The 14,826-nt window shown below is 38.9% G+C and overlaps 1 protein-coding gene across 3 annotated transcripts in view; it reads right to left on the reverse strand.

The window, feature by feature from the left end:
* Positions 1–9,515: 9,515 nt before the first annotated feature.
* Positions 9,516–14,826, reverse strand: part of PTPRB (protein tyrosine phosphatase receptor type B) — a 114,527-nt gene continuing 109,216 nt past the window's right edge. For 2 of the 3 annotated variants that reach the window (XM_042947168.1, XM_042947170.1), the window contains 2 exons: positions 12,768–12,888; positions 10,530–10,636 (listed from right to left, as the gene is read on the reverse strand). In XM_042947168.1, coding sequence (XP_042803102.1) covers positions 10,614–10,636; positions 12,768–12,888 — 144 coding nt within the window. In that variant the 3' untranslated portion in view covers positions 10,530–10,613. Of the gene's footprint in view, positions 10,011–10,460; positions 10,637–12,767; positions 12,889–14,826 lie in introns of those variants that run through there. The other variant, XM_042947169.1, reaches the window with a different exon arrangement.

Consider the following 14,826-nt stretch of genomic DNA (forward strand, 5'->3'; position numbering starts at 1 on the left):
AGCTGTCTTTTGGTCCCTGTGTCTTCTGCCTTATTTATGGATTTCTCTTTGTGGTTACTTCTCTTTCTTTATGGCTCTCATTCTGAGTTCACATGCCAGTTCTGCATGGGACAATTATTGGTGCTTTGAGCTAGGAATGTCCTGTAACCTGAAGAATTGTTTAGCAGCATGTTCTGAGGCCATAGAGGGAATAGAAGCGTTTGAATTTCGAATAGGTGACTGTGCTATCACATTTAGTCTAAAATGCTGGGAGAGACATCAATATCAGGGCTAATGGATTAATGGGCCTTTTAGCAAGAGTCAATAGGGTAAGGGTGGAGGGAAGTGATTTGTAGCATATATGTGAGTCTGCAAAACTGAACTGAAAGTTGGAGTCCCCACATTGAATTTAATATAAGCCATGGAGCTTAGTCAACCTTTTCTTCAGCCCCTGATACAGGAGAAAATGGTTGAGAGTACAGGCTTCAGAATTTACTCTGTCCATGGTTGAAATAAGGCTCTGACACTTGCTAGCTCTGTGACCTAGGGCAAGATACTTTCTTCGTGCCTCAGTTTCTTCATGTGTGGAACGGAAAAAGTTGTAGTCCCTCCCTTATTTAGTTTTGAGGTGATTAATTGAGATAACGCAGGTAAGGGAGTTCGGAATACTACTTGGCACATAATAATAAGAGTTGCTAACATTTGTTAAGTGCTTATTATGTGTGAAGGCTCAAAAAATATTACTCATTACTATTCCTCTTTGTCACACAGGGTCTGATAGAGTTTCTTCTCAAAGAGCTAGATCTGATTGATGAGAAACTGCAAAACAGCGAGGCTGCCCCAACTTCATGCAGAACAGTGCGCTTCTGCATAACCCAGGGACCTGTTCAAACACACGTTGGCCCCACCTCGAGAGTTTCAGATTCAATAAGCCTGGGGGATAGGAGTCTGAGAGTTTGCATTTCTAACAAGGTCTCAGGTGATGTGTTGCAGCTGGTCTGGGTAGCAAACTTGGAGATGAGCTGGCATAGAGATTAAGAGATCACATTTTGAAGCCAGAAGGATTCAAACTGGACACAGCTTTGGCACTGCGTGGCCTTGGGCAAATTACCTTGTCTCTTTAAACTCCAGATTCCTTGTCTCCAATATAAGTCTAGTAGCTAGGGTGTGCAAAGAGTTAAATTAGATATAAATTATATATGTGTACGGCATTTAGCATAGAGTTACTGATATTATGCGTTAGCTATTGTTCCTGTGCTTCTGCTTAATTTTGAGCAACGACTTGGTCCTCTCAGTGCCTCTACTTCCTTATCTCTGAAGTGGGAACATTGACTAATCTATAGCATATGACAGGTGAAGGTTCTCAGTAAGATAATAGCCTTAATGTCACAACCTCGAGTGACTATCCTAGAGATTAAACATGTAGTCCCCTTCCGTTACGCTTTATTTTATCTTAAAATTTTTTAAATTTATTTTTTGTTTTTTAAATTTTATTTAAATCCAAGTTAGTTAACATAAAGTATAATAATGGTTTCAGGAGTAGAATTTAGTGATTCATCACTTACTTATAACACCCAGTGCTCATCCCAACAAGTGCTATCTTTAATGCCCATCGCCCATTTAGCCCATACCCTACTTCTCTCCGGCAACCCTCGGTTTCATCTCTGTACTTAAGAATCTCTTATGGTTTGCCTCCCTCTCTGTTTTTATCCTATTTTTCCTTCACTTCCCTTATGTTTATCTGTTTTGTTTCTTAAGTGCCACATATGAGTGAAATGATAGGATATTTATCTTTCTCTGACTTATTTCACTTAACATAATACATTCTAGTTCCATCTATGGTGTTGCAAATGGCAAGATTTCATTCCTTTATCTTTTTTCTTTTTTTAAATGTTTATTTTTGAGAGAGAGAGAGAGAGAGAGAGTGTGTGTGAGCAGGGGAGGGACAGAGAGGGAGAGGGAGACACAGAATCTGAAGCAGGTTCCAGGCTCCATGCTGTCAGCACAGAGCCCAACGCCGGGCTCGAACCCACAAGCTGTGAGATCATGACCTGAGCCGAAGTTGGACACTTACCTGATTGAGCCACTTAGGTGCCCCAAGATTTCATTCTTTTTGATTGACGAGTAGTATACCACATCTTTATCCTTTCATCCATCAACGGACATTTGGGCTCTTTCCATACTTTGGCTATTGTTAATAGTGCTGCTATAAACATTGGGGTGCATATGCCCCTTCGAATCAGCACTCCTGTATCCTTTGGATAAATACCTTGTTGTGCAATTGCTGGGTCATAGGGTAGCTCTATTTTTAATTTTTTGACGAACCTCCCTACTATTCTACAGAGTGGCTGCACCAGTTTGCATTCCCACCAGCAGTGCAAAAGTGTTCCCCTTTCTCTGTATCCTCACTAACATCTGTTGTTGCCTGAGTTGTTAATTTTAGCCATTCTGACAGGTGTGAGGTGGTATCTCATTGTGGTTTTGATTTGTATTTGTCTGATGATGAGTGATGCTGAGCATCTTTTCATGTGTCTGTTAGCCATCTGGATGCCTTCTTTGGAAAAGTGTCTATTCATGTCTTCTGCCCATTTCTTCACTGGATTATTTGTTATTATTTTTAGGTGTTGAGTTTGATAAATTCTTTATAGATTTTGGATACTAACTCTTTATCCAACATGTCATTTGCAAATATCTTTTCCTATTCTGTCAGTTGCCTTTTAGTTTTGTTGTGTTGCACTTTAAATAGTACTCGGAATGTCTTCCTCTTAGGTTAAATTAGAAAATCCTCTGCTGTTACAACAGGTCTAAGACTCCCAACATCTCTTCTAGATTCTCTCACCTTTGATTTTACTTCCTTGTTGACTTATGCCCACAGTTTTCCACCAAAGCAGATCATTCATTTTATTTCTCTTCTGTCCTCTTTTGCCTTTATTTATTGCTAATGCGTTATTCTTTGAAGGTAGACAGTTGTTTCCTTCTCCAAACATCTGATGTGAGGGGGGAAGGAACATCTGCTTGGGTGAAGACTGAGCCAGGGATCATTGGAAAGTTCTTTAGGAATAAAATATGGCTTAAAATTTTAATTTATATGTCTTACAAATGATATTGTTTGGTGAGGTTAGATTTGGGAATGTTCCCTGGCTTCTGAACTTTTCTCTACTTTTAATGCCTTTGGTTTTTGTAGTTGTATTGTCAGCTTTTTGGTTTTGGTTTCTGTTATTGTTATTTCTTACCTTAGCTCTTTGGCAAGCCCTAAGACACAGAATCTTCTTGGCCACCGACGGCTTGCAGCAGGATAGCAGAGACAAGAAACATATTATATTGCTAGCTCTTTCTTAAAGACTAAAATGCCACATTTCTTCCTGGCATCAAGAACTCTGAGAGCAAAGAGAAAAGTAGTTTAATATTAGGATAATTTACACAAAGGTTCTTGCATCATTGTAGTAAACCTCTGAAAAAAAGGGGGCAAGCTTTACTCAGATCAACAAATTCTGAATAGTACAAGTTTCCTTTTGGGGATACTGGGTTGGGGAGATAGTAACCACAGCCTTTGGGACTGATTACCTCCTTTGGTAAAAAGGTGAATGTTACCTCCTATACAGAACCATCCCTGCATGGTTTTCTTTATTACTCAAACTTGAATTTTACTGGTTAATTTTTATCCTTCTATTATGAAAGCTTCTTTTATTGGCAACATCGAAACCTTGCCAATTCTTTCAAAATCTAGCTGTCGTACCTCTTCTGGTTTTAGGTGGTTTGAATTAGTTTCAATAATGTTTTATAATAGTATTATGTTGGAAAATCATGTCTTCTCTTTTTCTATTCAATATCTCAACTTAAGATTGTGATGGCTTTGCTAAGGCATGACTCTAAAATACAGTCTGAGATGTGTTTTAACAAATGGATGTCTTCAGACATACGAGATATAAAAATAAGAGGAATAATCAGCCAAAATGTTGACAGTTCCATTAAAGTTTTTATCTCAGTGTCGAAGGTGGCTGGAAACTGAGATTTCCTGTTTGTGTATATTTACATGTAAACAGGTCCTCCCCTGAGTGTTGGAGGAAGACAAGCTTCAATTCTAGTACTGTCCTGTTTTGCTGTATCACTTTTAATGTTTTTTTAAAAATATTTATTTTTGAGAGAGAGAGAGCAAGCTAGGGAGGGGCAGAGAAAGACAGGGGTGTGTGGTGGGGGTGGGGGGACCGAGGATACCAAGCAGGCTCTGTGCTGACAGCAGAGAGCCCAACGCGGGGCTCAAACCCATGAACCATGAGACCATGACCTGAGCCAAAGTCAGACGCTTAACCGACTGAGCCACCCAGGCGCCCTTTGCTGTATCACCTTTAAATTTGGCTCGTGGTTTCCTTCCTTGTCCATCCCTAAGGGATTTTCTAGCTCTAACATTTTATGATTGTGGAAGACATAACAACAAAATTACTCAGGGCTTAGTTCAAATTCTTTAAGCGCAAATTCCATCAAACAAACAGCTACTTTAGGGGGAAAAAAAATCCAGCCTCCTAAGTCAAGTTATGTTATTAATTTGATTATTCGAATCCAGAAACTGTTGCTTTGAATTAATGGTTTTATATGTAAATGTGTTCTTGCACATTTTAAAAAAATAAGGATTTCTGTGAGTTGTAGAAAAATGAAATACTGGAGTTGTGGAGGACACTGATCTTTCAACTGAAATAGGAAAAGGCAAAGGGCAAAATAATAATTCTGGAAATAGGCACAGCAGCCCTTTACCAAATGTCACACTGCCTGCTAATGTGTGAAGTGTTTCTGAAGGGCTCACGGTGATCCAGCTGGGGCAGGGCCTCTGAGAATACGCCAACACTGCTGGTCAGGGATGACATTTTGGTTACTAATGAACTACAGAACCGAAAACAAGAATTTAGTTGGAGACAGTCAACTAGAGAGTCTCTTGTAATGTACGTGATAACCTAGGTAACCAACTCAGCACTCACAGGAATAAAGGAGAAGACAACCATGCTCTTCTGATAATGGCCTGGAAGATTTTTCTCATTTAAAAGCAGTCACACATGACCTTTCTCTTGAGCAGAAGGATGACAGAAATTGACAAATGAGAAATAGGTGAAGAGAAGACAGGACTCTTTGCTTCAACAAACAGCAGTTTTATTCTGGTACTAGTGAGAAGGTGTGTAAGGTAATAGGTAGATGTTTTTGACCAGTCGCAAATGTGAAAATATATCAAGCAAATACATAATTTAAATAGGAAGACTAATGAAGCTCTTTGTTCAAATAGAGTTGGTTAGAAACACACTATTGTGGGGAGGTGCAACAATATGAAAAAATACAATCAAATCTACTGCCATTTTAAATAACCATATTTGCAGAGAAAGAGTACATCATATTAAAAACATAAAAGTGCTCTTTGATAGAACATAATATTTTCAGTTGCTGAATTTATTTACATTGTTTCTGTAAGGTGCACGTCAATCAAGGAACAGCCAGATGAACCTCCATGGACAATAGTGTTATTAGACACTGATTAACGCCCAAAGTGTGGGGCCAGGAGCAGTTTCCACTCAAGACATAATTTCTACAAGGTAGGAATAGGGAAGAAATTAAAGACCTGATTCTTGTCTTTGTAGAATTTATGTAAGCCTGAGTCCCACATGGAAGATCAGCGATCAGGGACTCTTCAGGGAAGAACATTGGTGCAGCCAGTTGTCAGTGTGGTGGACAGTAGGAGATTTCACCAAGGCCTCTGCGGACTTTCCCACTGGCTTGCAGATGAAACTCTGTCCAACTGTTACTACAAACTCCTAAAGCCACAATCGCATACGCTCCTGTTGGGATGCTTATCTGCTCACTCAGCTATTAAAATACAGCATCTCAAATGTAACAGAAAGCTTGCTGTTAGGGTGAAGATGGTATTTCCTAAAAGAAATTCCTTAAGGCAGAAAGCCATAACTAACGTTTCTTGTGATGATTCTAGAAGGGGGACATTACACCTGTGTGACATTATTCAGTTTTAAAAACTTATTTTGGTAACTTATATAAGATCATTGGCATAGAGACTATAAAAATAATCTTTGGTGAAACTGTTAATAGATTCCTTTGTTTTCATTACATAAACCTCTATTAAGAGCATCCACTAACAATTTCCTTATTTCATGAATGTATCTGTATACATAACCTTTAAAAAAATAAAATGCCTTATTTTCATGGCATACATTTGTTCCTAGGGAACCTCCCTACAAGTCAAGAGTATTCTTTTAGTCAGAAATATTTCCATTGCTAGAAGCATTTTTAGAACTGAACAGATTTTTGCTATTATCATGGCTGTATCAAATGTTACCCGGCATTTTAACGAAAATGGCCACTTTCAAAGGCATCATCCACTATAAGAATCTTAGGTAGTGTGTCTGAATTCCAAGCTCAGTTTAGTCAAACACCTGGTCAATTCACAAAACTAAATGAATCAATTCAGTTGCTTAATCAGCTAAATCATGTGGCTAATGAAGTCAAAGAGAGCCCCCAAAGGATAATACATCCTCATAGAAACATGACACTTTGAAAAAACAGTCTGGACACACAGAAAGGGTGCCATTTTCTCTTCCCGATGATGTCTGGTTAGATTCCCTTTTTTCAGATATTTCCCCTTCTTTGCATCATTTCACTTGCTTTTTGTAGTCATGGTTTACAGATTTTCCTCTGATATGAAACTTCCTTTGAATACTTGATATGACTTGAAACCTCTGGTTAAAACTACTCAGAAACTTAACACGGCATGTAGGCTGATAATGGCCTTTCCACTGTGGCTCTTCAGGAATGAGGTGGGGTTGAGGGTTGCTCACAGCCACGTAGGGGAGGAACAGCCATTCCTTCTTGCCACTCTGTTTTGGCTGATCACTTTCATTTCCTCAGTGAAATGGAACCTGCAAAGTCCTTGAACTACTTCCTCAAACAAGCAGCCTATTTTCTATTGTTTTTCAATGCCAGGTCAGGTTCGGTCTGGCTCACATGGGTGAACTAAAAGTCTAAAACATCCCAGAGTTGGGGACCAGGTCCTGTTGTTTGCAGTCATACAGACCCAGCCAGTGTTGACCCCAGGATTCCAACCTCAAAACTCAGCTAATTGGGAATTTAATAGATGGCCAGTAGTTTTCTTGCAAAAAATGAGGAGAGTGTTTAAGAAACTGATCCCGAGACACTAAGACAAGAGAATCAGAGTGTGAAGTATAACATGTGAGGTCTATTTTTGTATTGCTGGACATCTGCTTGGTGGTTTCATATTATTTTCACGTGTCATTTTGGGCTTTTCTCCAAGAGGTAATAATAAAATTAATTAAAGACCCTTCCAAATAAAACTGTCCCCAACGTGTCTGTGTGCCACGGCCATTTTAGTATTTAAAAGTGAAACCATGGTCATCTCTTCTATAATGTGGAACCTGAAAAGACTATGAAATACCAGTGGTTTTAAGGAGATAAGATGAACAGAAAGTAAAATCACATTCAACCGGGAAAGCAAACATATTCAAAAAAGGAGAAGGGAACAAGTCGTGAGAAAGAGGGACTCAGAAGTGTTCAGGGATGGTGAATTACTTAGGACAAATACGTGCAGGCCCAGGCAGGGAGATGAGCCTTTGAAAAGTCTGATTCAAGAGCTGAAAAATTGGCCGCTTTCCAGAGAGCAACAGAATGATAATATGAAATCGATTTAATGAGTAGAGATTAAAGGAGTTAATTATAAAGAACTTGAGTAAATAATTATTACGATGCAAGACGGGACTCTCTCAAGATTTGATAGCTCAAAAGCCCTTTGAAGATTGGGTGATTCAAGTGTAGCACACAGGTGCGAACAGAATGCCCACAACAGGAAATGACGTGTTTACCAAGACAAAACCCATGATGGGATTAAATTAAAATACATCCAATTGAGCTGAATGTCAAGGAAACCTTTTTTTCCCACCCTGTCCTAAATTTAATAAACAGATCAAGTAGATAATGTATTTAGTCTTTGGTGGCGGCAGGAGGGAAGATAGCGGAATATTTGTTGCCAAGGAGATTTAAAATTAGACAGGTGGAGGGTAGGAATAAATATTTCCTGGATTAGACTAAAAGAACATACAGTTTCCCCTTGTCATGTCCATTTCCCTAACTGTGATTCCACCCCCGATACGCCAGGGTATGTGGACATTATTTACTGTTACAGATGTGTCCGTGTTTTATAGTTTTAATTCCTGGTTTGTGTAATTCATTGCTTTCTCTTCTAGATCCAGTGGTCTGCTATGGAGACTGCACTAGCCTTTTCCAGTGTGATCTGTGGGAGGCTGCCACTGCCTTGGACTGCTTATTTTACCTCCCCAGAGCCCTCTTTCAAGCTTCATTGGAAATAGTAACAGCAGCCCTAACTTTACTATTGTGATGCATTTTCTTTATTGAGTACAAATGTGTTGTTTCTGGGACAGTGCCTCGTAGGTTATAGGCACTTACTAAAACTTTTCTGAATGAATGAAAGGCCAAAAATGAATTTCTCTTTCCGTGTGTTAATGTACTTTGTGCCAGGCAACATTAGTATAAAAATCTGTTGTTTTTCTCTTGCTTTTTCTTTTTAATGCAGGGAAAGTTATTCCTAGTTGACCCTACCTCTCATAAATCTCTGACCTCTATTTTCTTCCTGGTGGTACATCTGCCACCCTTACCTATAGATTGTTTCTTTTCATTTCTAGAAGATCCACCTAGTTCCCTGAGACAACCCAACACTGTTATTTCACAAGGGCATTGAGCACAATGAGACTGAAAACTTGGAATCCTTTTATTACTCTTTGTATCTATTCTTATACAGTTTTTCCCTGTTTTTATAAACTTCAAGTAGCCCTGGAAATTTTTCTGGTGTGTGTAGAAATTTACATAACTACAAATAACTATTTTGGATATATTTAATGATTTTCACTTATACCCATTATATTATTTATGGGACTTTATGGTATGTAGCAAAAATACATACTTTGAAAAGAAATGTATTTTTTCTGCAGTTGAAGCTGTGAGGTCAACAATTTTCATCTCAAATTCTTAGGTTTATTACAGAGAAATCTGTACGTGAGAAAAAGGCAAACATCCTGGCTCATTTCTCAAGTAGCCATAAGGATTCAGTACAGATACCTTTCAAATTTTCCCCGGAAAGACCCTCAGAACTGGACACTGAGGAGGGCAATGCCTACTATCTAATTCACTGATATTTGTTATAGTCAAAATAGGCACAAATACTGAAAATAAATTTGGTAGAGTATGTAATGGCTTTCATATTAAATGCACCTTCCAGTGACTACTGATATTTTCACCTCAATGACTTACTAAAAAAGTCTTTTGGAAGTTTTTATGTTAAGCACCACTGAGTTGTTTTGTTTTGTTTTGTTTTTAACTTTATTTATTTATGTTGAGAGAGAGGGGCGGAGGCAGAGAGAGAGAGGTGGAGAGAGAGAATCCCAAGTAGGCTCCGTGCTGTCAGTGCAGAACCCAATGCGGGGCTTGAACTCACGAACCATGAGATCATGACTTGCGCCGAAATCAAGAGTCAGATGATTAACCAAATGATCCACCCAGGTGCCCCAGATTTTTGTTTTTGTAATGAACTGCATATGATGTTTGTGGACATTTCTATAAAGATGTTAATATCAGGTCCTTTGGTCAGAAACGTAACCTGCCACAACAATCTTCTTTTAGTGGGAAAACCAAATACGACTGGCATAATTTTGACTTTTCCAGGAGTGCAGCCCATTAGAAATGAGACAAGGATGACTGTGTGTACATCAACCAACACACTCATTACAGTATGGGTTTGTATGTTCACACACCGAATGCAGTGAAATCATCTCCAATCACTACAGATGGCACCTTGCATGTTGATTTTGTTTCCAGTCAGGGGTACAGGAGGCATCCTTGATGTAAGGAATTCATCCCTTCTGTTTGGATTGTTCTCTAACAGAACCCTCAATCCTGCAGCCCGGACTTCTCTGCAAGTTACACGGCCCCTGAACTGACCACTTTGGCTTGAACCTCTGTCAGAAGGAAGGGGAGAGATGAACTAGTTTAGCAATAACCACCGGCTTCAGCTTTCATGCTTCCCCCCAGTTCTTTTTTTTTTTTTTTTTACTGTTACATTTGTACAAATAGCATTTGGATCATCTTTGGATCTCTACATTCCTAGAACAGCAATGCAGCAAAGCCAGGTGTCTTACATGCTTTCTCCAGCCCTGTCCTTTATCCTGGCCGGTAAATATCAAAACAGGTCAAAACCATGGCCCATGGGATTGCCTCTGCAACCCCCTCCAGACATGTTTTCCCAGGAGTCCTGTTATACAGGTTGAATTAGTTTATGGAGAACAATCCATGAACACTTTACTGTGGAAACATAGTATTATATAAAGCTTAATATTAAACATTATGAAAAAAATACATATTTACAGAAGAAACTACAAAATACAACTATGTACAATAATATCTGTTACCTTTAAATTACATAAATTCTTTAAAATTCTCCAGATTAATAAATTATACATAGTGACAACAGAAATAGCTGGCACCTCTGTAGGGCATGAAGCAAATTTTTTAAAAAATCACACAGTGCATAGTTTTTATCCAAGAGATCTTCAGATACATTCTCAATGCCTTGAATAGCCCGTGTCTGAAAGGAAGGACATTGTAATTAGAGATGCAGCAGGGTGTATCATAGTTGTTTGTTCCATTTATGAAGATTGCAAATGAATGAGGCTGACAGAAATGACTAACGTTCAATATGGTTTAAAGTGAGACCATCCCTGGAGGGGTCAGCTCATCCCATCCTCCATGGATGGGCATGGACTCCCCTAGTCCATCCTCTCTGATTTTACAGATGTAAAGTAACTAACTTTACATCTAGTAAAGTAACTAACTCAGGGTTACACAGCTTGGCAATACCAGTTAGTTCCAGAGCTAGGACCTGAATTCTACTTTCAGACTCCTGAAGCTAACTATACCACAGCTAGCTCTTTCGGGAGCACCCAAGATAACTCTTGAAAAAGACTCTCAAGCAAGTCATAATAAGACAAAGGAAGTTCCAAGATCCCCCAGAGCTCCCTCCATCCCAGAGCTTCTTAAAGAATGTGACATGCAAAAACCTTAATTTACTATACAGATACATTAGGGGGTGATTATTTATAATACAAGAGTATTATCTGACTGACAAAGGACTCCTTTAAATAGCAGCTCTCTCATGTTTTTGTGCTTCACAGATTATTAACTATTTAACATAGTGGCTAGGTGGGTGGGTACAAGGGGTGCAGAGAACTTACGAAAATTGAGGATCAGTTAGAAATGGAGATAAAATAAGTGAAATAATGCTTAAAGAATGATCTGATTTGGGGCGCCTGGGTGGCTCAGTCGGTTGAGCTCCAACTTCAGCTCAGGTCACGATCTCGCGGTCTGTGAGTTCGAGCCCCGCATCGGGCCCCTGTGCTGACAGCTCAGAGCCCGGAGCCTGTTTCAGATTCTGTGTCTCCCTCTCTCTGACCCTCCCCCATTCATGCTCTGTCTCTCTCTGTCTCAAAAATAAATAAACGTTAAAAAAAAAATTAAAAAAAAAAAAAAAGAATTATCTGATTTATAGATGGACATGGGTCCATGTGGCAAGGAACTGAGACCTATACCAACAGCCGTGTGAGTGCACCATCTTGAAATGGATCCTCCAGCCCCAGCTGAGTCTTCAGATGACTGCAGCCCCTGGCCACCAGCTTGACTACAGCATCATGAATGACCCTGGGCCAAAACCACCCAGCTAAGCTCCTCCCAAATTCCTGATCTACAGAAACTGTTAGATAATAAATGTTGAATTAAACTGCTAAATTTTAGGGTAATTTGTTAGGCAGTAATAGATAATACAGTGTAACTTCAAATTTGTTAGGCAGTAATAGATAACTAATACAGTGTAACTTCAAATTAGCCTCTGTGATACATTAGGTCTAAATGATATCAAGTCATTAGTGTCTGACCTAAGCAGTGCGTTATAAAGTTTATATATTCACTAAAATTTTTGTTTAAAAAATCGTTACATGCTTATTCTAGAAAATGTACATGTAACAGAAGAAAAATTGTATTTTATTGCTGTGAGAAATTTGTCTACTATTGTGGTATATTTCTTACCAGTCTTTTCTCCCCCACTTCCCATGTGTTGTTTTTGTTTGTTTTGCATTCTGCTTTTCTTTTTTAACTCAATATATTTATAATAATATCCATGTTATTATAATAACCTCCAAGATATCATTTTTAATGACTGCATTGTATTCTATTAAGTGCACCATGGTGTACTTAGTTCTCCATTGTAAAATATTTGGGTTTTTTTTTTCACTTAAACTTTTAGCTATAAAAATTGTCATGCATAAGACTTTTTCAGTACTAGGTGACAAGACGAGAACATATTAAGGACTTTGACACATATGGCCAAATTCTTCTTCAAAGGGACTTTTGATCTGAACCCTCAGTTGTGATTTCAAAGCATCTTCCCCAGCAAAGAGCCTTACTGCTTAGAAAAGAAATGTTAAGCAGAATCCTTAAGAGAGGGCATCCTAGGCCAGATAGGAAGAGATACCCCATGCAGTTGGTGCTCAGTGGTGGGAGTCTCCTCCCCACTCTGCCTCTCCTCCCTGTTGCTACTCGCTAAGGGTCTTTGGGTGGAAGGAGTAAGGGCTGGTGCACTTTGGAAGAGCTTTTGGTTATTAATGGTGTCCAGAGGCATCATATCTTGATAGGTGAACTTGTAAGTTAATGAAGTAAGGTCCTACCTCTGTGATACTCGGGATTCACATTTTCGTAGATTGGAAACAAGGGGTTTTCTTGTTCACTCCGTAGCTTCCTTGCTCTGAGGACATCTCTTATGCACTGATGTAGGTATAAGTACTGACACTATGAAAAAGTAGAAAATGTGTCAGAGGAAGGCAAGTTCTGAAGCAAAAGAAAGACAAGAGACTCTCATAAAGCATCGTGAGTGATGGGATTCTATATGGTTAGCAAAAATTTCTTGATCATTTCACTAATAGTCTCTAGTGCATAGAAGAGTGACTGCTTTCTATTAGCACTAAAAAGAGAATAATGGTAATGAGGAGAGATGGTGGTGTTTATTCATTCTCTTTTTATGTGCATGCATATTTATAGAGTATATTCTATGAGTGCCTGGGATTATGTCTGGCACATAGTTGGTCCTCTACAAATATTAAATAGTTGACTGAATGCTAAACACTGTGCTCTGCATTTTATATAAATTACTTCATTTGATTATTTTGACAACCTCATGAAGTAGATATAAGCATCCATAAGAAAGGAGACTCAGAGAAGTTAAGTAACTTCTTACACGGACAAGAAATGGGACTTCAGAATTTGATCCTAGGGCTCATATTCATGTTCTTTTCACTATAGCAGTTTTCTTAAGTGACTTCTAATTTCATTGTATTATTTTTTTTCAAATCTTTATTTATTTTGGGAGAGCACAAGTGAGGGAGGGGCAGAGAGAGGGGGACAGAGGACCTGAAGCTGTCTCTGTGCTGACCGGCTGACAGCAGTGAGCCTGATGTGGGGCTTGAACTCATGAGCCATGAGATCATGACCTGAGCTGAAGTCGGGTGCTCAACTGACTGAGCCACCCGGGCACCCCTAATTTCATTGTATTATTCAATGAGAAAATCACTTCACTGTATACTCTTTTGTTCTCTTTCTTTAGGGAGGACAGTGAGAAAAAGAAGATAGGTGTATACAATAGACCCCACTGGACCATCAGTGCTTTGATGGCAAGGTCAGGGTCTTATCTATCTCGGTTCTCTCAGCATCTCAGTCTGGCACAAGGAAGAATCTTGAAGATGTTGGCTGATGACAGAGAACTTCAAAGGTTTACACGGTGAGAACAGACTCACCTCTGTCAACTCTCTGGTAACTACTTTTGAAATAGAAACAAAGATAGAAGAGTCAGTCAGTGTTTTGGTGACCCTAAAGACATACAAAACCTCCACTGAACACACAGGCTTAGACACAGGCAGCTAAACATGTGCATTGGGCTTCCTTCCTCACTACCTACAGAACTGTCTAGCAAGGAAATGTCCGTGTAACCTCCATGCTTGGCCTTGGGCTCCCTTAATGACATAGCAACTCCTCAGAGGGAGAGGACGCTGGAATGCTCAGAAACCCTATTTACTTGTTATGAGTATTTTATGCCATGTTGATCTTGAAAATTTGAGGCGGGAGCTGTCCTGAAAATCATTGTTAGTATAGGCAGTTTCTTTTTGCCATCATTAAGACAATCTACCAAATTGATATTTCCTGTTTCTTCCCAACCAAACCATGATTCATACTTTCAATTGTACTGGGATATTAAATTACTTTGGGACCTTAAATTCAGCTGTGAATGAATTCTATTACATCTATGGTATGACTTACTAATAAATTCTTCAACAATGACCCACTATGGGCTTTGAAACCAGTTAATATTCATTAATTTGCCTTGCCTTAAATATAAATTCTTTTCCCAATGGAACGTCCTTTTGAAAATGATTACCACTAAAACCTTCAGACTGTTAATGTGCTTCCCACTTTATTCTTAATGGAAAAATACAGTTTAATATATGAACCTTGGATCTTAAAAGATAATTTTTGGCTCTGCCTAGCTAACTTATGAAGCCTCAATTCCATTCAATTTCACCAATAGTTGTAGTACTAGATAGTATTTATAGAATAATAGCCTTCCACGGTCCCTGAGTTCGCAGTTTAGCAGAAGGGCAGATATGTGAACAAATACCTATAAGGTTGTAAATGTGAGATAGAATTGTGTGTAACACTTCACACATAAGAAGAAAC

This window comes from Panthera leo, chromosome B4 (assembly GCF_018350215.1).
Source record: "Panthera leo isolate Ple1 chromosome B4, P.leo_Ple1_pat1.1, whole genome shotgun sequence".
NCBI lineage: Eukaryota > Metazoa > Chordata > Mammalia > Carnivora > Felidae > Panthera > Panthera leo.